General features: G+C 43.2%; 1 protein-coding gene across 6 annotated transcripts in view; it reads right to left on the reverse strand.

Moving 5' to 3' along the window:
* Window positions 1-3,026: 3,026 nt before the first annotated feature.
* THRAP3 (thyroid hormone receptor associated protein 3) overlaps window positions 3,027-22,412 on the reverse strand; it is a 135,697-nt gene continuing 116,311 nt past the window's right edge. For 5 of the 6 annotated variants that reach the window (XM_029619221.1, XM_029619216.1, XM_029619217.1 and 2 more), the window contains 5 exons: window positions 15,330-15,414; window positions 12,690-12,877; window positions 11,342-11,570; window positions 10,359-10,508; window positions 3,027-3,803 (listed from right to left, as the gene is read on the reverse strand). In XM_029619221.1, the coding sequence (XP_029475081.1) occupies window positions 3,582-3,803; window positions 10,359-10,508; window positions 11,342-11,570; window positions 12,690-12,877; window positions 15,330-15,414 (874 nt within the window). In that variant the 3' untranslated portion in view covers window positions 3,027-3,581. The remainder of the gene's footprint in view (window positions 3,804-10,358; window positions 10,509-11,341; window positions 11,571-12,689; window positions 12,878-15,329; window positions 15,415-22,412) is intronic. The other variant, XM_029619220.1, reaches the window with a different exon arrangement.

A 22,412-nucleotide genomic window follows, 5' to 3' on the forward strand; every position in this document is an offset into this window, starting at 1 on the left:
AACTGGTTGTATGACAGCAGACAGCATGTAATAGTAAATGGAGCCTTCGCTGAAGAAAGAATGGTGTTAAGTGGAGTGCCACAGGGATCGGTTTTGGGACCGGTTCTGTTCAATATCTTTGTGTGCAACCTGGCACAAGGGAGAGAAGGTAAAGTTTGTCTCTTTGTGGATGATATTAAGATCTGCAACAGAGTGGACACGTCCGAAGGAGTAGCGAGAATGAAAAGTGATTTTAAGAAAACCTGAAGAGTGGTCAAAGATTTGTCAGCCAAGAAGTGCAGAGTCTTGCATCTGGGGTGCAGCAATCCAAAAGAGCATTATGTGATGGGCTGTGAAAGACTAATGCGCACGGACCGGGAGAGGGACCTTGGTGGGATAGTGTCTGATGATCTGAAGATGGCAAAGCAATTTGATAAGGCGATAGTTAAAGCTAGAAGAATGGTGGGCTGCACAGAGGAATAACCAGTAAGAATAAAGAGGTGATAATGCCCTTGTACAGGGCCTTGGTGAGGCCTCACCTGGAGTACTACATTCAGTACTGATGCCCATATCTCAAAAAGGATAAAGTCAGGATAGAGGTGGTCCAAAGAAGAGCGACCAAAATGGTGAGTGGTCAGCATTGGAAGACTTATGAGGAGAGGCTGAAGGATCTGAATATGTACAGCCTGGAAGAAAGGAGGAGCAGGGGAGATCTGATACAGACCTTCAGATATCTGAAAAGTTTTAATGATGCACAATTGTCAGACCTTTTCTGTTGGAAAGAAATCATTAGAACTAGGGGTCATGAAATGAAACTCCAGAGAGGACGACTCAGAACCAATGTCAGGAAATATTTCTTCATAGCGAGGGAGGTGGATGCTTGGAATGCCCTTCCGGAAGAGGTGGTGAAAACGAAAACTGTCAAGGAATTCAAAGGGGCATGGGACAAATGCTGTGGATTCTAAAGGCCAGAGGTTGGAAATAAAGAAAAGAGTGCAATGGGGGTAAGTTTCCACCCTTAACAATTAAGCCTTGATACTGTTAATGCAGCTCCATCATTGCTCTCTACTTTAATGGCAGTGAGAAAAGGGGAATTGGATTCAGACGGCAATCAACAAGGGCCCTGACATTTACAGTTTGGGGAATAAATAAACATGGAGGTTATTAGCTGATGTGGCGCTTACTACCGTAATCACTAAGCCTGATACTTTTGTTGCAACTCCAACTTTGCCCTCTGCATTCACAGCAATGGTTAAAGGATATTGGATTCAAACAGCATCCAAGGGCCCTGGATGCAGCAGGTACTGGCATTAGCTTGCTGGGCAGATTGAGTGATTCATTTTGTCCTTTTCCACCGTCATTTCTATGTTTACCTTTATTTAGGATTATTTTTCCCTATGTACAACACTTTGCACTTGTCCGCAATAAATTTAATCTATTTAGATGCCCAGGTCCCCATCTCGCAAAGTCCTTTTGTAGTTCTTCATAGTTCACTCAAGTTTTAATAATTTTGTGTCATCTAGAAATTGGATCACTTCACTCAGTTTACTTTTTTTTAGATAATTTATGTAAATGTTAAACAGCACCAGTCCCAGAACAGATCCCTGGGACACTCCATTAGTTACCTCTCTCTATAGAAAAAACTGACCATTTATCCCAACTCTATATTTATCTTTTAACCAGTACTAATCCACAGTAGGACATCGCCTCCTATCCCGTTACATCTTAATTTCCTGAAGAGTCTCATGAGGGACTGTCAGATACCTTCTGAAAATCCAGATACACTATATCGACAAGCTTGCTCTTATCTACGTGTTTGTTTATACCTTCAGACAATTCTAATACATTGTTAAAGCAAGGCTTCCCTTTGCTGAATCTCATGTTGGCTTTTTTCCCATTATGTCTATCTACATGGCCAGGGATACCAAATATAAAGAAGGAGTAATACTGCACTCCACAATTCGTAAACACAATCCACTAAGGAGTGCAAGAAGACTCTAGGTCCAATAATTTCATCTTCAACAATGTTTATTTATAATTTTAAACGTTCAAAGGAGCCACTCCTATTTTAAATTCATGCACAAATAAATGACTGCTTGAAGCAGTCATTTATTTGTGCATGAATTTAAAATAGGAGTGGCTCCTTTGAACGTTTAAAATTATAAATAAACATTGTTGAAGATGAAATTATTGGACCTAGAGTCTTCTTGCACTCCTTAGTGGATTGTGTTTATCTACATGGCCAGAAATTCTGTTCTTTTCTACTGTTTTACCCAGCACTGGTCTAGAGTTTCCTGTTTCATCCCAGGGCCCTTTTAAAAACCAGCATTACACTGGCCACCTTCTTGTCTTCAGGCACTGTGGCTGATTTTAATGACATGTTATGGATTGCTAGTAACAGGCTACAATTTCTGAGTTATTTTAGGAGTAAGAACGTCAATAAAATTCTTTTCTGCACAAAAGTTTTTAATCTGTTTAGTTAAAAGTTTGAGATGCATTCGGTGCCTCTAAGAGGAAAGGCTCTTTGATGATAATCAGTAAAGCCAAAGCCAGGAACAGACTATGGCATTTCACCAGCACCCCTGGTGAAATTTCTGCAGTGAGAAGAACCTCTGAGTCTTTGTGGTATCCCCTGCACACGATACAGAAGTAAAATACTCAAAATGCTTTCAATTCTTTTTAACTGTATGAGGTTCTTTTTTTTCCTCCATTTTAACTTACTGATCCTGAGCAACCCAAGAACCTGTATCTTTTAGAAAGCGAGGGACCTGGCATTCATAGGATTTATTTTTCTTCTTCCTAGACATTATGTTGGAGCACTTGATATGTAGAAGTGAGGCTTTCAATTGGAGGAGTCCATGGTTTCTGGCACATCACCATACACAGCAGCTTATGCACTAAATCTATATGAAAAATTCCCAGCATACAGAACGTGGTGGTTTTGCACAATACAGAACAAAATTATAAGTTAAAACAAGAAAGTTAGGAAGAGCCTCACCTATCTCCAAGGTGGAGATACATTCAGCAAAAATAATCACAGCAATTGGGTCTTTGCTAGTTGACACTTAAACGTTTATTTGAACGTGCTTTAGATTATAAAGGATTGAAAATTGTTTCTAAAAATTATATCATCTGTATGGTAAATTGGTGCTACTACATATGACAAAGCTTAAAATAAGCATACCACAGATTTAAAAAATAGAATACACAAACTGGATAGAAGGAAAATAATTACTTAAGTCAGCAAGTTAATCCTCACTTACAACATCTCAAATTCACAAATAAACTCAAAAGCCAGAATAATCATTTCCAATAGAACACAAACATAAATCAAGATTTTTTTTATCTTTGTAATCAAAAACTGCTAAGATAAGAAATGCAGAAATTCAACCAACGTATGAGATCATCCAGTCTCTATATTACAGAGAGCATCATTTAGAGACGGAGGTGGCGTGAACACAAATGACATTGGATCAGTCTTTCATCCAAGCTGATTGAGGTGCAGCTTTAAAAAAAAATAAAAAAAGAAGGTATGTTTGCTTCACATAATTACCCAACAAAAGTCTCTCGGGACACATTTTGTTCCTTGCCCTGGTCAGTTACTATTCTGCTGTGGCCAGGGCATTCTCTTTCTCTTCCCTGGTCTCTGCGCCACTTTCTTCGTCCTCAATTTCGCCCTCCTCTCCGCTGAACTTATCGTGGGCCCATTTGGGGCTGGTGCCAGGTTTCCGGTACAAGAAGCGGCCCCGGCCTCGGGGAAAAGCACCACGACCTCGTCCACGATTCACCCACTTCTCCTCGTTTTCCCCCTCCCTGTCATCGTGCTAGAAAGGAAGCAGATATTTGTCAGAGAAGCAGAATAAAGGGGTGAAAAGGGGGGCACCGCCCTGCTGCGCAGTCCCAAGCAACTCCAAACAAATCACACAACACAGTCACTGTAAGAAGTACCACCTCACAAAAATTAGAATTTAAGTTTAAAGTCGGAACTGGAGAGAAAACTTCATTTTACTCCTTTGAGGACGAACTCACATTTTGTTTTTAACCATTTTCTCCCATCTAGTTGTGCTGTAAGAAGCATTTCCTCAGGGACTGGAAACAGCTGACACAGATGTTTACTTTCATTTGTGCGCATGTCAGCCCATGCCCAGGTGCGCAGCCATTTTATAGCATATGCGCGCCTGTTAGAAAGTAGTCTGGCCGCACGCGCACTCCAGTCCTGCTTCTACTGCATAAATCGGGGGATTTTAGAAGGGTCCTCCAAACCCCCCCGGCTTGATGGCCCACTCTCCCCCTAGTTACCCCAGATCCTTCCCTCAGAAATGGCTCAATCCTTTCATTTTAACTCACACGTCATCCATGGTAGAAATAAAATTACAAGGCAGGGGATCTCTGGTTCACGCCCATCCCCTTTTTCTGAAATCTTTGGAGATGTGTGCGGATCCAGGCAGCTTTTAAAATGCGCTCAGTGCATGCGAGTCAGACTTATTTGCACATCCCTAATTAATGCGTGTGTTGGGCTTTTAAAATTCACCTCACACGGTGTATTGGACACAATATAATGAGAGGGAATTTTCTGCCAGCTCTTGAGGATAGCAAGGGAAGGTACAGGGTTGCCACGCTGACATTACAGAAGCACGTGGGAAAGGTCAGGGGTAGACACTGGGTTCAGCAATTACAAAAGCTGCTGCAGAACATCAATACAGGATTCTGCTTAGGCTTTGATCTCAAAGTTGACCACTATAGACACTGATGAAGTGCAAGCCCCTAGCAACATACTGGTGCATTACTGTGCTTCACTCTTTACATGCGCAGTCAGTAAACACCACTGGTATTCATGAATGAGTGAATGGTTCCACCTTCAAACCAAATGGTTGTAATGAGGGGGAGAAGAGCTAAGCGTATGTATACAGAAAGCATCTGAAAGCTACGCAACAGATTATTTTGCGCAGTTGGGGAAAGGCAGGTCTCCTTTAACCACCTGTTAATGCACACTGGAGGAGAGCAACGTTGTGATGGTTACTGATCACAAGTGACAGTCCTAGTTAACACACTAGAGCTATTTCTTGATCCCATCACTGACAATCACACGTGATCATGGAATTCAGAATAGTGTGCAAGACCAGAGTCATAAAATAAAATGAGGCAGAGGATAATGCAAAAGATTCTGAGTTTGGAGAAAAAAACATTCTTAGCAAAAGCATAAACGTTGAGCCTCCTACAAAACAAGCAAGCAACATAGGTTACTGAAACAACAAAGTTGCTTACCTGTAACAGATGTTCTCTGAAGACAGCAGTTCACAATCACACACCAGGGTGATGCCAACTTATATAGAATGCATTTTCCAGAGCTTTCCAGTAAAGACAGTTCTGGCCAATTGCAGGAGTTCCCAAGATATGCCTCAGCTATTATCAAGCTAATGAGCTAAACTTAAGAAGGGGGAAGGGAGGGTTGTGTGGGGCCGGTGAACTCCAATCTCCAGAAGACACTTGCCACAGGTAAGTAACTTTGTTTTCTCTAAAGTCAAGCAGTTCACCAGTCACACACAAGATTCTTCAGAGCAAGTTTGCTTATCGTAAATAGTATTTTTCTTAGATAGCAGGCAGAATTAGCCATTATGCATGGATGACATCATCAGGGAGCAGCAAATGGTCTCGTCTCTCCAAGCTACTAGAATTTTGAGCTCTACTGAGCAGGTGCAAGAGTTCCCACCCAGGTATTGCCTGATGAGCCTCCTCAGTCTATATCATTGCTAAATCTAGCTAGGTAGTCAGCTCTGTAGGGAGGCAGGTAGATATTCCTTGGCTAATTCATCCTGCTAGCTATGGAAATCACAAATTACAGTAAGAAAACTTGCTTTTTTCATTGCAAAGCAAGCTGAATTAGCCATTGCATGTGGGGAGTCCCAAGCTGAGGGTTGCAACACAGCGATTACTGAATAAGCAACCTGAACCCCACCATGGAGAACAGACTACTATGAGAACAGGTTATACAAAAGTGCTTGTCCGAATTTACTGTCAGTTCTTGAGAGGTTGTCTAATGAATGAGATGTAAAGGTGTGAACTGATGACCAAGTTGCAGCTTTGTAAATGTCTTTGAGGGCACTTATCTAAGATGAGCAACAGAAGAAGCTATAGCTCTGACTTGATGAGGTTTGACAGAGTCTGTGATCGATCTGCAATCTTGCTAAGGCCTAGCAGTGCTGACTGCATTCCACTATCCAGTTAGACAATGTATATTTGGCAACAGTGACAAAAGTCTGTTAGGGTCATATGAAACTAATAATTGTGAAGCCTGCTGATGCAACTGAGTTCTTCTCTTATAGTAGGACATGGCTCCTTTATAATCTGAGGTATGAAGGGCTTTTTCTCCTTCATGGACATGCATTCATGGAAAGAAGGTGTTTTTTTTTCTTTCCTCTGATGTTTTTGTTGTGGTGTTATTTATTATGACAGTCTGTGTAATTGCATTGTTAGTGTACCTTTGCCCGTAACTGTATCTGTCTGTACTTTGTGCTCAAGGCTTTGTATGTCTTGCTGTGATTCACCAAGATTTGTGGAATACAAAATAATTTTAAATAAATAGTACGATGGATTGATTGACACGGAAAGCTGAGACATTTGGTAGAAAGTCCGGGTAAGTGCAAAGAATACTAGTTTCCATGGCAGGAACTTAAGAGAAGCTGTCGCTAGTGGCACGAAAAGTGGCTTCATGAGTTGAGAAAAGAGAACATACAAGTCACAAGAAACTGGAGATTTTTGTATAGGAGGCTCAATGTGGCACAAGTTTTCATAAATTTCTGTATCAGTGAATGAGTAGAGATGGGCTCAACATGAACATGCTAAGCCGCTATAGCGCAGACATGTACTCTCACAGAAGATATGGCACAGACATGTACTCTCACAGAAGATATGGCAAAAAGGAGTAGCAAGCACATTACCAAATGCTTGGGCTCACAAGAAAATGGGTCCAAGGCTTCTGTTGGCACCACTTGGAACATAAGAAAATACCAGACTGGATCAGCTCAAGGGTCCATCAAGCCCAGCATCCTGTTTCCAACAGTGGCCAATCCAGGTTGCAAGTTCCTGGCAAGTACCCAAAAACTAAGAAGATCCCATGCTGCTGATGCTAGTAATAGCAGTGGCTATTTTCTAAGTCAACTTGATTAATAGCAGGTAATGGACTTCTCCTCCAAGAACCTATCCAAACCTTTTTTAAACACAGCTATACTAACTGCACTAACCATATCCCATAGCAACAAAATTCCAGAGTTTAATTGTGCATTGAGTGAAAAAGAATTTTCTCTGTTTTAAATGTGCTACTTGCTAACTTCATGGAGTGCCCCCTAGTCTTTCCACTATCCGAAAGAGTAAATAACCGATTCACATCTACCCGTTCTAGACCTCTCATGCTTTTAATGACCTCTAACATACCCTCCTTCAGCCGTCTCTTCTCCAAGCTGAACAGCCCTAACCTCTTCAGCCCTTCCTCATAGGGGAGCTGTTCCATCCCCTTTATCATTTTGGTTGCCCTTCTCTGTACCTTCTCCATCGCAACTATATCTTTTTTGAGATGTGGTGACCAGAGTTGTACACAGTATTCAAGGTGCGGTCTCACCATGGAGCGATACAGAGGCATTATGACATTTTCTGTTTTATTAACCATTCCCTTCCTAATAATTCCTAACATTCTGTTTGCTTTTTTGACCGCCACAGCACACTGAGCCGACGATTTTAAAGTATTATCCACTACGATGCCTAGATCTTTTTCCTGGGTGGTAGCTCCTAATATGGAACCTAACATTGTGTAACTACAGCAAGGGTTATTTTTCCCTATATGCATCACCTTGCACTTGTGCACATTAAATTTCATCTGCCTTTTGGATGTTCCAGTCTCGCAAGGTCCTCCTGTAATGTATCACAATCCACTTGTGATTTAACTAATCTGAATAATTTTGTATCATCCGGAAATTTGATAACCTCACTCGTCGTATTCCTTTCCAGATCATTTATATATATATTGAAAAGCACCGGTCCAAGTACAGATCCCTGAGGCCCTCCACTGTTTACCCTTTTCCACTGAGAAAATTGACCATTTAATCCTACTCTTTGTTTCCTGTCTTTTAACCAGTTTGTAATCCACGAAAGGACATCGCCTCCTATCCCATGACTTTTTAGTTTTCTTAGAAGCCTCTCATGAGAGACTTTGTCACACGCCTTCTGAAAATCCAAATACACTACATCTACAGGACAGAGACAGGATGGAGGCGGTCCAGAGAAGGGCGACCAAAAAGGTGGTCTTCATCGAATGACTTATGAGGAGAGATTGAAGAATCTAAATATGTACACCCTGAAGGAAAAGAGGAGCAGGGGTGATATGATACAGACTTTCAGATACTTGAAAGTTTTTAAAGATCCAAAGCCAACGACAAACCTTTTCCATTGGGAAAAAATCAGCAGAACCAGGGGTCACGGATTTTAAACTCCAGGGAGGAAGTCTCAGAACCAATGTCAGGAAGTATTTCTTCACAGAGAGGGTGGTGGATGCCTGGAACGCCCTTCCGGAGGAAGTGTTAAAGACCAAAACTGTGAAGGATTTCAAAGGGGCGTGGGATAAACACTGTGGATCCATAACTTCTAGAGGATGTGAATGAAGAGAAGAAGCATGGGGGTGGCTTGTGGGAATGACAGCTACTACCTGGTGATTAATACCCTTATTCAATAAACATACACACAGTTAATGCGATTCCAACATTGCTCTATGCTTCAATGGCAAGAGGAAATGTTGAAAAAAGGATTTGCATTCACAAAAAAGCGGGGGAGAAGCTTGCTTGTTGCGGCGGTTACTACCCCAAACCAAATAAGCCTGATACTTCACTTTCAATGCATTTCCAGCATAGCTCTCTGCTTCAACGGCAGGGGGGAATGAAGATAAGAGGATTTATATTCAGACAACAACCAACAAGGACTGAATTACACAGGCTGGGTAAACAAATAAGCATGGGAGTAGCTTGCTTACTGTGGCGGTTACTAGCCCTAACCAATTAAGCTTGATACTTCACTTAGATGCAGCTCCAGCACTGCTCTCTACATCATTGGTGGGGGTGGAAGGTAACTAGAACCAAAAAGTTACCAATAAGGGCCAAGAGAAACAGATAAGTATGAGAAAAAAGAAAGTGTGAAAACTTGCTGGGCAGACTGGATGGGCCATTTGGTCTTCTTCTGCCATCATTTCTATGTTTCTATGTAAGTAGCAATAATAAGAAGGATCAAAACTGAGAAGGCCTATTTAAAGGGGCCTGTTAACTGTGACATAGATAAAATAAGAAAATTGTTAAAGATGCTGAAAATCCTACATAGGAGGACTAAAGAAAAAAAACAAATATGGCATACTACTGTGATAAAACTGAGGAAAAACACTGAAAATTACTGTGAAGAACAAAGATAACAGCAATCATGTAAAATACCATGATCAGTTTCAACAGAAAAAGTAGAACTGAGACATGACGAATGGCTGTGGGAAATCCCTGCATACCCAGAGGGATCTTCATGTCTTTGCTGGAAAGCTCTGGAAAATGTGTTCCATGTCTGCACTGTGATGACATCACTCATGGTGAACTGCCTGTTTTCAGAGAAACTTAAAATCCATATTCAGAGATACAATCATGTGGAGAAGACAACAGGAATTTATTGACAAGTCACCGAAAATGGGAAGCATCAACTAGGTTCATAGGAAAGCTGCAAACATCGTTGAAAAAACGGAAGAAAAGAAACTGAATTATATTCTCAGGATTATATTCTCAGTATAATACAGGCTACTTACTTCAAAAGGAGATATGGATTAGTACTTGCAATTGTATTTAATTGTTTAATTTGCAATAAAAAAGTATGACCATCTTTTATTTGGATTTATTTTCTGATGCAAAATAAATATTTCATATTGTTGAAAGCTTCTCATATCATTACCAAGTTTCTTTAAATTAGTGGGACTGCTGGATCCATCTTTCTCAAAGTTCCTTACAGACATAACATTGATATATGGAAAGTATGAACTGAACAGAGATAACTGAAATATGGAAGGGACATTTTACATAGCAGAAGGTGTGGTCATAAAAAAATGCACACATTTTAAGAGAGATTTAAAAATAAGAAAAAAAATATAGAAAGAAAGGAGACCTCAGAATAAGACCAAAAGCAAGAGCAAAGAAATCAAGTAATACATGATTTGATATTTTGAGTAACCTAAGTAGTATTGCTAAATATTTATATTTTTAATGTAAAGATCATTGGCAACGGCAAAGTGATTTGCCTGCAAAAGTTTCAGTAAAGGAAGGAAAAGGAAGGGGAGGGTATACTTTTCTTAGCTTTTCCCAGGGACATACCAAGTAATATTTTTTGCTTTTGGGGGTGTACTCTGGGTCCCATTCTTCATCTCTGTTTCGCTTTTGGAAATCGTTATTGTTGTTGCTGTTGTTGGTGCTGCTTGCAGGGAATGTTCCTCTGCCCCATCCTCTCCCTCTTGCCCTAAATTGCTGTGACAACAAAATGTAAAAACAAAAAAGAAATCTTCAGAGAAACACTAGGTGCTGTCTTATCCAGGACGAGAGGCTCAGTGTGGTCAGATCAGTGTCATCTGGATAATATATGAGTGAATCAGGATGAAAAAAAATAACAGATTAGAAAAGTATACACACACACACTTCATACATTGTTTTCAGTGGGAAATAACAGGGAATCTCATTGTCAGCTACAATAAAATACTGTGGTCTTCCAGCAAGATATTTTTGAAAAAAATTGTCAAAAATGTACCAACTTTACATAGATATTTTCAGACTGAAAATAAAAATATAATAAAAGCACAGCACATTCATCTGTTAGGCTGCATACAACACATGTCATCACTCTTCCAAACCCTTATCCACACTGCACTATTACAAGGAAAAGCATCCACTCTTCCCTCTGCAGTACTGACCTGCTTATGCAACAGGCAGTGGAACTCAGAGTCAGCACATAGATTCCGGGGTAAAGGCTAGAAAAGCTCTTTCACTGCTTCCTAAATTCACAGGAGCAGAGCTGGGAACATTTCACTTTGCATGGACTCAGTGGTAATATAGAACCCTTAGGCTTATAATCAGAAGAAATGGAAGACGCATCCTTAAATTTATAAAGCTCTTATATGCTGTACACAGAGGATGCAGCACACCTGCATGAACAGTCCAGCTATGCAAATCGATGAATATGTGCAAACCACACAATACACTCTGCCTTTCTCTGAGACTGAACCCCCCACCAGCCATTTATAACAGTGCTTATTTAATCAAAGTCATGTTTCATTTATTAAAAAAAACAAAAACAAAAAACTTACAAAACTTCCTCTGGCTCTTCCTCGCTCATTCGGGCCAACAAAGTCTTTGGTACCAAGGCGGGACTTGTCAAAGCCTGCGATACCTTCCTCCTTCTCTTCACTTTCTGCAGTGGGATACTCTTCTCCTCCTCCTGCTCCTGCTCCTCCTCCCCCTCCCGCTCGGCAGGAATGGGAAGACTGTGAAGAAGTGGAAGAGGACCTGGAACGAGCTCGTATCCTTCTATGTTTCCTATTCCATGGGGGACAGAGAACACGTTGTATGACGCTGCTTCCTAGTGCTGAAAGCACAAAGCTCATGCAGGTGACAATCTCAACTCTATCTACCTAGTCTGGTTTTCAGGACATTCACAATGAATATGCGTCAGACAGATTTGCATATACTGGGTCTCCGATGTATGACAATCTCTCTCACGCATATTCATTACAGATATCCCGAAAACCAGATCAGTTAGGTGTACCTCTAGGATTGGATTGAGAACCCCTGTCCTAATTGACCTTGAGCAAGTCAGTCACTCTGTGTTCAAATTTAGGGTAGATGTTTCTTAAGGTAGGGACTATGAACCCAAACATTTTACCCTGTTTACTTTGCTAGCATTATAGGGGTGAACATTACCAAGCTTTATTTTACTATCCAAAAACTATACTACCCTTAAAAGAAGACAAGGAGGTAATCTGCACAAAGCAGAAGTCACTACCATCTTTAACAGTAGGCATGGGAGTAACCCGCACGGAGCGGCAGTCACTACCAAAGCAACATGCTGGGCAGACTGGATGGAATTTGGTCTTGATCTGCCATCATTTACTATGATACTATGTATAGGTGGCTATACAGTACTGTTAAAATCTGTACATGCTCCATGGCTGCTTCACCTATGTTTACCTTTTGTACAAAACCTATTCCAGTCACCCACCTTATATAACACCAAGCTAATCAGGAGCAATTTTAATAGATTCAGAGACCGAATTTAACTCTGTAAATGCTTCAATCAAACTTAACCGAATCTATTTTAAATTCTCATTTGGGCATGAGATGATTCTATATAAATTGTACTATTATAATTAAATTCAGAGCACTAGCAGCTGTAGGCCTCAAAGCTTATAGCACCCCTGGCGGAATCCCTATTATGTTCCAATTTTATTTACTTCCTAAGACATCCTGTGCTACTATAGTGAGTGCTATTCTTTTACATATGCTATGTTGAATGTTAAGACTAGAGTTAAATACTAAATTGGACATGTATCACCCTTTGTACAATAATTACATCATTGGAATAATGGTTAATGCCTCTTGTACAGCACAGTCCACAAATTTAAAAACAACAGCTATTCTTAAGACTAGGTCTCTTACTTGTGTTTTTTAGATCCTTTTCGGGATTTCTCCGGTTTGTCAGATGATCTCTCTCGTGAATGACTTGAGTCTCTGGAATCCACAGAATCTCGGGACCGATCTCGCTTAGAATCACGGTCCTTATGTTTTTTACGACGTTCAATATCGAGGCGCAGATCAACTGGGTCATCCTTAAATTTCCCTTCAGCCTGGAAAGGCAGGCATATTTACAACTTACTTCTATATATGCAAGTGTAACCTGTCTAGATCTTGACAAGTTTGGACATATGTATTTCCCTCCCCTCACTCTGTATCCAAGTCTTGAAGAGGAAAGACTGAAAATGTATATTTACAACCCTATATAAAATGCAGACTGATATGACCAACCACCTTTACATATAAAAGTTTAATGTGTGTAAATCAGAATGCAGCAGTATTGATAAACGCTGCTACCTGCACAGGGGATGGAGGAGTAGGGCAGGAACATGGAATTTAAATGGAGACTCACACGCGAGCTCCCCCTTCTTCTTGTTACTATTTGGTGTTCCCCTAGGAGCTGCTTCTTCTGGGACTATCCATATGCCTACTCTCCTGTACTACACCTGCTTTTTAGACTTGGAAATTTTGTGCGCTGACACATGGTTTGGAATAGTCAGCAGCAAACAGAGAAAGCCTGAACAACATTTTAAAAAAATGCCGGCGATTCTGAAAATAGGCAAAAGAAAATATATATCAAAGACATGACAGAAGTCTCCAGAGAAGGGATGTGGTCTGATTTCAAGGACGCATTAATCCAGAGGAATGCACAGAAAAATTGCCCAATTAGTAATTTGCAGAAACAACTAAATGCCAGTTGACAGAGAAATTCCATATACTTTACTTGCAATTTCCAACATTTTATGTTTAATACATTCAAGGCTCAACTAATCCCTCTGTCATAACGGAACAAACCAAGCCACAGCTGACAACTTTTTTTCTGTGTTCAGCTGTAATATGTACAAAGCAACAACATTATGTGCATGCAACAAATCAGGCCCACTCAACTCAGCTGATCACTTCCCAATACAGTCTAAGTTGGAGAAATGGCAGCTACGTGGAAAGCTAAGTAATGCCAATTTCTAAACCTGAAATACGATGGCATAAAATAGTGCCTGGAGAATAAGAAGTAATATCTGAATGTACTGCGATTATGACAGAAATGTAGTGAAAACCCCTCTGACTAAAGACTGTGTTCTGTGCATTGGATTAATAATTAAAAATCCAGCAGAACTGTTTTCATCGCAAAAGCAATCACATTCTTTTTACTAATTACAAAAAATGATTAACTGCCTCAGATTTCCTATATGCCTCAGATATATGCAGTGTTGCACATCTCATCTAATTTAAACAAATATTTCTTTCATGCAGTGTCATTAGCTTTATGTTAACTCTTTTAAATTTGGATTTTTTACAATACATACTAAGGTTGCAAGTTACCATTATAGTTCTTTATCACATCTCTCTCCAGCTTCCTATATATTCCTGGAGTGACATTTTTGGCTTCTTCTGCCTGCTCTTTTGTTTCTCTTTAGCTTACTCCCTTCTTCTCCCCACTGATGTACGTTTCTAAATGGCGGGGCACCAGGGTTTCTATTCTCTATCTGCCTGGGTGCACAGCTTAAAGGGACCACCAGTTGGGACATAGGAACATTTGTGTTTCAATGAGAATTTTATTACAACAACGTTTTAGCCTCATCGTGCTAAAAGAGTTCCTTTTGATCTTTACAGTTTATCTGTCATATGATCAGTAAGTTCTGTAACTTAAAGCCAATACAGGGTTCTATCTTCCTTTTCCGTCTTTATCTTTCTTGCAGGCACAGCAGGCTGTGGGAGATCCTCAGCTGGCTGAAGGTTGTATGGGAAGCTTCTTGAAAAGCTGAACCCTTCTGTACCTGTCCTAACCTGGTGCCCAAACTACACCATCTTACATCCTTCTGGCCCATGGCACGGAGGGAAAAAAAACCAAATCAGTTTTCCTGTGGCGTAGCACAAAGCACCTCTACAAACTCATATGATCTGCTAGCTACAGGAAGGACAATTTTACAGCATCTTCAACATTTTTGAAGAAAAATGTAACAATTACAAAAGCACATAAAAAGGGAAAGATAAAATGTCTGTTTCTACCAACAATTACAAATGTGCAAAACCCATCCTAGAAATTCTGGTTTGTCAAACAGCTGTGAAAGATAAGGAATCAAACAGTGACCTATTGAGAGGCTATTTCATTTAGGGTTTTACTTTCCTTCTCTGACATGCATCTTGGTGGTTATATGGCATGTATACAAGTGATTTAATCATACTTACTAGCAGAAACATAAACCACAACACGCTTCTTCTCTCATCAGTGGCACTTGGCATCCAAATTCCTCTTTTTAATTTTTTTTTCAAGCTCACCTCAATTGACTTTGGTTTTGTTTTTCATTTTTACCATATTTCTAACCACTTCACAAAGGTTGTTGATATATTTAATAAAAATTAACCTTTTGTAGTTCATTTTTAGAATTATGCACATCCTTGAAAGAAAAACACAGACTTAAGTAGAGAGTAACAAAAGCACGGCTCTTAAAGTTTATACCCAATGCATGAATGTCTCCACGTTTGTAAGTCAAAGCAATAGCTCACCTTGTAGCTGGACTCTTTGGCAAGTTTTGTTTCCTCCTGAACAAATCCGTGTTTTCTAAAAGCACTGGGAGAAATATCAATGATCCTAAAATACAGAAAACCCAACAGGACAATTATAATCTGAAGATGAGATTTATTAGACTTCTATACTGAGAGTCACAGCTCAAGACAGCTTACAAAATTCACATCCTCGGACCTAGATAGTTAACTGCTATTATTATTATCATTTATTCTGCTGTTAGCCCGAAGTTGCTTAAGTTAATCAATGTTTTAGTTGCTCCTCTGATTTTATTGTATATTGTTGTTATAAATGTAAACCGGAGTGAAGGCCAACACTAATACTTTGGTATATAAAAAACTTACAAATAAATAAATAAAAACATACTGTGCTTAATATGTCTTCAGAAAATACGATTGAAAATATATACCAGAGGAGACATGAGCGTCTCCGAATGGTAAATGATGGCAACATAAAACCATAAAAAACTTCACAGGCAAAGTTCTAAAAAGTCCTTTTCTGCTGTCAAAAGTAGCTTCATTTTCTTCTATATGCCCTTGTCAGCATATATTTTCATAATGGTCCTAGTAATGTTTTACATTCCTGTTTTGCTTGCTTTTAGCAGTTCTTAGATTGTCATGCATTGAAGGTTTAAGCCAGCTATCAAATCAAGTACTCTGCACAGTTTACTAAACTAAGCAAGGCTGTGTGTGCTGTTCGAAACTGAGCAGGTCTGTGAGACTGTGTGCAGCTATTTTTACTCAGATTATGGATTCGCATTAACAAGGGGATTCTTCAAGTTATCTCCACAAGTAGAGCAGGGATTTTTAAAAATTGCCCTCCCTGTGTGCATGTAACTTCACTCACAGTGAGAAGAGGTGCTCCGATGGGTGATGCTAGGCAGGAGGTCATTTTCAAAAGGTGTTATGTGCATAAAAGTAGCTCATATCAGATAATTCTCAAAAGCTCATCACGTGCTTAAAGTGCACTTACACATGTAAAACCTATTCACAATTTAATAGCATATACTGGAGGAATTACTTACCTGATAATTTTGTTTTCCTTAGTGTAGACAGATGGGCTCAGGACCAATGGGTATAGTGTACTCCTGATAGCAGTTGGAGACGGATCAGATTTCAATCTGACATCAGCCTTAGTACATATACCCCTGCAGGAAGTGCAGCTCTTCAGTATTCTCCTCGAAAAGCATTGTGGATATATGCATGACTGAATAATTTGAATAACTTGATAAACTTTATAACTTGGTTAACTTGATTAATTTGAACCGGTTGAATTGGCTATAGCTGGAGACCGTCAGTGCCCTCAACCGAGAAACGTCGACACCCGGTAGGATGGGTGTCTTAGATGAAGGAAGCATGGCTTACCCTTGAATCACTCGCTCCCGGGGATGTCACCCGAGAATTCCATGAGTAACGGCAGCCGTGGGTGGGATGCTGAGTCCATCTGTCTACACTAAGGAAAACAAAATTATCAGGTAAGTAATTTCTCCATTTCCTAGCGTGTAGCAGATGGATTCAGGACCAATGGAATGTATAAAAGCTACTCCCGAACCAGGCGGGAGGCTGCGCGTGACCCTCTTAGTACTGCCCTTGCAAATGCTGTGTCCTCCTGAGCCTGAACATCCAGGCGGTAAAACCTGGAGAAGGTGTGGATGGAGGACCATGTCACCGCCCTGCAGATCTCGGCAGGTGACAGCAACTTTGTTTCCACCCAGGACACTGCCTGGGCTCTAGTGGAATGGGCCTTGGCTTGTAAAGACGGTGGCTTGCCTGCTTTTACGTAGGCCGCCTTGATGATTTCTTTGATCCAGTGGGCTATGGTTGCTTGCAAGGCCGCTTCCCCTTCTTTCTTCCTGCTGTGAAGGACGAATAGATGGTCCGTCTTTCGTACGGATTCCGATCTTTCCAGGTATCGGACTAGGAGCCTGCCGAAGTTGAGATGGCGTAAACTTCGAGCCTCTTCCAAATTCTTATGCTCATCTGGTGATGGTAGCTAGATGGTTTGGTTGAGATGGAAGTGAGATACCACTTTGGGGAGGAAAGACAGAACTGTGCATAACTGGATGGTTCCCGGGGGGAGTCTGAGGAACGGCTCTCGGCAGGACAGTGCTTGTAGCTCGGATATACGACGGGTCGAACAGACTGCCAGCAGGAAGGCTGTCTTCAGTGTTAATAGTCGGAGAGACAGGCCATGGAGAGGACTGAAGGAGGTTCCTGCTAGGACCAGGTTGAGGTTCCAAAGAGGCACCGGCCACTTTAGGGGTGGTCGGATCTGCTTGACTCCTTTCAGAAAGCAGGAGACATCCAGGTGAGAGGCTATGCTGCCGCTCTCGCTTTTGGTTCTGTAGCATGACAATGTGGCCACCTGTACCTTGATGGAGTTGAGAGACAATCCCTTCTGTAGGCCGTTCTGCAGGAATTCCAAAATCGCAGGAATTTTGACTGAGCGTGGGATGATGTCGCGGTACTCAAATACTCTCCAAATCCTTATGTGTTAGGGATGCGGAGAACTTGCGTGCTCGGAGTGTCAATTACTGCCCCGAGTATCCGCTCTTCCTTAGGCGAGTCTTCTCAATGGCCAGACCGTAAGAGAGAATAGAGCTGGATCCTCATGGAGGATCGGTCCTTGTTGGAGCAGGTCTCTGTGTGGAGGTAGCGGAAGGGGGCTCCATGTCAGCAGTCTTCACATGTCTGCGCACCACGGTCTTCTTGGCCAGTCCGGGGCCACTAGAAGTACTGGTCCCCTGTGGTGTTCTATCTTGTGGATGATTGCGCCCAATAGAGGCCACAGCGGGAAGGCGTATAACAGAGTCTCCTGTGGCCAGGACTGTACCAGGGTATCGATTCCCTGGGACTGGGGTTCCCGCTTGCGGCTGAAGAAACTGGGTACTTGCGCGTTGGACCGGTTTGCCAGGAAGTCCATGGTTGGTGTTCCCCAACGGTTTACTATCAATTGGAATGCTGTGGTCAACAGCCTCCATTCTCCTGGGTCTAGACTTTCTCTGCTGAGGTAGTCCGCAGAGACGTTGTCTTTCCCGGCGATGTGGACGGCCGAGATCTCTTGAAGATTTGCTTCCACCCATGACATTAGGAGGTCTATTTCCAGAGACACATTTTGGCTTCTGGTTCCTCCCTGATGGTTTATGTAGGCCACTGTTGTGGCGTTGTCCGACATTACTCTGACCACTTTGTCTCGAAGTCTGTGACTGAACCGTAGGCAGGCTAGTCTGACTGCCTGGGCTTCTAGGCGATTGATGTTCCATCCCGACTCTTCTTTGTTCCATTGCCCTTGGGTAGTTAAGCTCCTGGCAGTGTGCTCCCCATCCTCGTAGGCTGGCATCCGTGGTGAGTAGGATCCAGGTTGGTGAGGATAGTCTTGTTCTCTGGCTCAGATGGGCTTCTTGTAGCCACCATCGTAGTTGGGCCCGAACTCTGTCCGGGAGCTGAAGATGTACGGTGTAGTTCTGGGACAGTGTATTCCATCGTGACAGAAGTGAGCGTTGTAGGGGTCTCATGTGAGCTCATGCCCATGGCGCTACTTCCAGTGTGGATGCCATGAGGCTGTGGACTTGTAGGTAATCCCATGCTGTGGGGCGAAGTTTGCTCAACAGGTTTCGTAACTGGGTCATCAGTTTTGATCTCCTTGTCTTGTTTGGTGTCGAACCGGACTCCCAAGTATTCTAGAGATTGGGAGGGCTGCAGGCAGCTCGTTTGTGTTGACCACCCACCCAAGGCTCTCCAATAGAGTTTTGACTGTTGGCTGCCTGGTGGCTTTCCTCTGGGGATTTCGCCCTGATCAGCCAATCGTCTAGATAAGGGTGCACGTGGATTCCTTCCTTCCTCAGTGTTGCTGCCACCACCATGATCTTGGTGAACGTCCGGGGTGCAGTGGCTAACCCGAATGGTAGTGCCCGGAACTGGTAGTGATGGTCCAGGATTGAGAAGCGTAGAAAACGCTGATGCTCTTGATGGAATGGAATGTGTAGGTAGGCTTCTGACAGATCCAGTGATGTAAGGAACTCTCCCGGTTGTATTGCCCTTATTACCGAGCGTAGGGTTTCCATGCGGAAGCGAGGAATCTTCAGGTGACGGTTGACCGCCTTGAGGTCCAGGGTGGGTCTGAATGTTCCTTCTTTTTTGGGGACGATAAAATAGATTGAATAATGTCCAGTATTTATTTGTTGTGGAGGCACCGGTGTTATAGCTTCCACTGCCATCCTCTTGGAAGGGTTGTGGCAGGGAGATTCCACAGACTTGTCCGGAGGGAGGTGGTGGAAATCCAGGTAATATCCCTCTCAAATGATGGATAGGACCCACTTGTCCGAAGTTATCTCAACCCATCTTTGGTAGAATAGGGCAAGTCTGCCCCCTATGGCTTCTTCCTTTGGACGGGTCGGTTGATTTTCATTGTGGGGTGCGGCTAGGGCCTGAGCCCGAGCTGGCTCCCCTTTTGTTGTGCTTATTCCGAAAGGACTGGCTTTGGCCTGCGGGGCGGGCCGCTTGGTATGTGCTTCTGTATGGGTTGAAGCGCTGTAATCCTCTGCCCCTGGAGGTTCGGAGGAAGGATCGCTGGTTTCTCTTATTCTTGACCTCTGGTAGCCGTGGCAGTGGGGACTCGCCCCATTTGTTGGCTAGTTTCCCTAGTTCGCTTCCGAACAGGAGTGTTCCCTTGAAAGGCATCCTTATGAGTCTCGTTTTGGAGGATGCTTCGGCCAACCAGTTTCAGAGCCAGATTTGTCTTCTAGCAGCCACAGCAGATGACACTCCTCTAGCTGCGGTGTGTACCAGATCAGAAGCGGCGTCCACGAGGAATGATACTGCTGGTTCCAGGGCCTCCCCAGGAGTGTTGTTCCTGGTCTGTGATAAGCAGGCGCGTGTCACCACGGCACAGCAGGTCGCGATCTGTAAAGACATAGCCGAGACGTCAAAGGACTGTTTGAGGATAGATTGCAGACGTCTGACTTGAGCATCCTTGAGTGCTGCTCCTCCCTCCACCGGGATAGTAGTGTGCTTCGAGACCGCGCAGACCATGGCATCCACTTTTGGACATGCCAGGAGATCTTTGGCGGCTGGGTCCAGAGGGTACATGGCTGCCAGAGCCTGGCCCCCTTTGAACGTAGTTTCTGGGGCATCCCATTCCAGGTCAATTAGTTGCTGGACGGCTTGTAATAGTGGGAAATGGTGGGAGGTCTGACAGAGTCCCTCTAGTAGGGGGTTCGTCTTAGGTTCCCCCGAGGCACTTGTGCCTGGGATAGCAAGCTCTTTTAAGCTGTGTGTGACCAGGTCTGGAAGCTTGTCCTTGGTGAAGAAGCGTCTCATGGTTTGGTGGGGCTCTGTCCCCAGACACAGTTCCCTTTCCTCCAGGGGTTCTGAATCCTCATCCAAGTTGTCCGTGTCCCCGAAGGTGGGGCTTCAGGGCGGTGGGATCACTTCCCTGGGCATAGAGAGTCCCGGGATGTTGAGGTCCTCTGGTGGACCCTGTGGCCGTATTATAGGAGGCCCCGGTTGCATGTGGACGAAGGTATGTAGACCTTTGAAGAATTCCACCCAGGAATTAGATGCTGGGTCTAGACTAAGGGGTGCCGTATCCCTGGGGAGCCCCGTTTGAGGGGGGGTCCCACTGTGCAATGCTAGGTCCGGCATACTGCTGGAGAGGCTGGAACCCAGTACCGGCTGGGGAGGGCCATGAGTTGGATCCCCTAGGGCCTCTTCGCACTGTATGCACAGGGCTGTGGCCTCCTCATGCTGTGCAGCTCTAATGTGGCATGCTGGGCAAAGGCCCTGAGCCTTGAGTTTCTTTTCCAGTGGTGCCATGGCTTGTGCGCATAAAACACAGTTGTGCATGTAGGTTTGGTGCTCGCTCAGGGAGATGTGCGCGCTGTTGTGCGCATAGATCAGAGTTATGCGCCCGGCACAGTTAGCGCATGGCTATGCGCGTCGCTTGTGCGCACGGTACTTGGGCACGCGACGTTGTGCGCACAAGGTATTTGTGCGCACGGCTCGCCTGTGCGCGCACGGATCGGAACGGTGGATAGGGCGGCGAACAGATCAAAATGGTGACGGCAACCACACGGACAATATGGTGCCCACTTCGGAGGGTCTCCACGTGGGAGGACCCTAGGATCTGACTGAGGTCTAGCACTGCTAGGGCAGATCAACCAGGTGGCACTGGTGCCGGCTGGCGACCTGTGCGACTCCTCGAGCTTCGGAGACCGGAGACTTTTAAATAGATTTCTACCTTATGCTGTCTCGGCGCTTCCCGGTCTCGTTCCGGGCGGTCTCCGGCTGTGGGGGGGAAGAGGGAAAATATCTTCACTGCCACGCTCGAAGTTGCACCCGCTGCCTCTCAGCCTCACCCGATGTCGGGAGCTAGGTCCCCGCCGAGGGTCGGCTGCCGGTCCGAGGCTTACCTCCAAGGGATCGCGGAAATCACCTCGGGAATTCTCAGCTGGGGGAGGGACCCAATGGGTGTCACTACAGGAGAGCGTGGCTCGTCTGTAGAGGTAAGATTTCTTCTTATTTTGGTTTTCTTTGGTAAAATTATTGTAATGCTGTGCGAGCGTGCATAGAATCCCTAACTGCTATGGAGACGGAAAATACTGAAGAGCTGCACTTCCTGCAGGGGTATATGTACTAGGGCTGACGTCAGATTGAAATCTGATCAGTCTCCAACTGCTATCAGGAGTACACTATACCCATTGGTCCTGAGTCCATCTGCTACACACTAGGAAATGTAGCAATTTCAAAAATGTATATTTATTTTATTTAACTGTTTGTTTTTTTTATAGACCGACATTTGTTAGGAACATAACATCAGTTTTCAAGGAACATGAATGCAGCGTAAAAGGCTTAGAGCAAAATCCAGTTTTGAGCACATATATCCTTTTGAAAATTATCCCCATCCTTTTGAATTTTTTCTCAGAAAAACTACTTGTACATATTAGCATTTGTAAATGTGTATAGGTGGTTTTCCTGGGATAATTTTTAAAATGGAAGTATGTGCATAATTTCACTTTGAAAATTATAGTGTAAAGTTAGAATATAAGAGATACCCATGGACTTTGC

This window comes from Rhinatrema bivittatum, chromosome 11 (genome assembly GCF_901001135.1).
Source record: "Rhinatrema bivittatum chromosome 11, aRhiBiv1.1, whole genome shotgun sequence".
In the NCBI taxonomy this organism is placed as follows: domain Eukaryota; kingdom Metazoa; phylum Chordata; class Amphibia; order Gymnophiona; family Rhinatrematidae; genus Rhinatrema; species Rhinatrema bivittatum.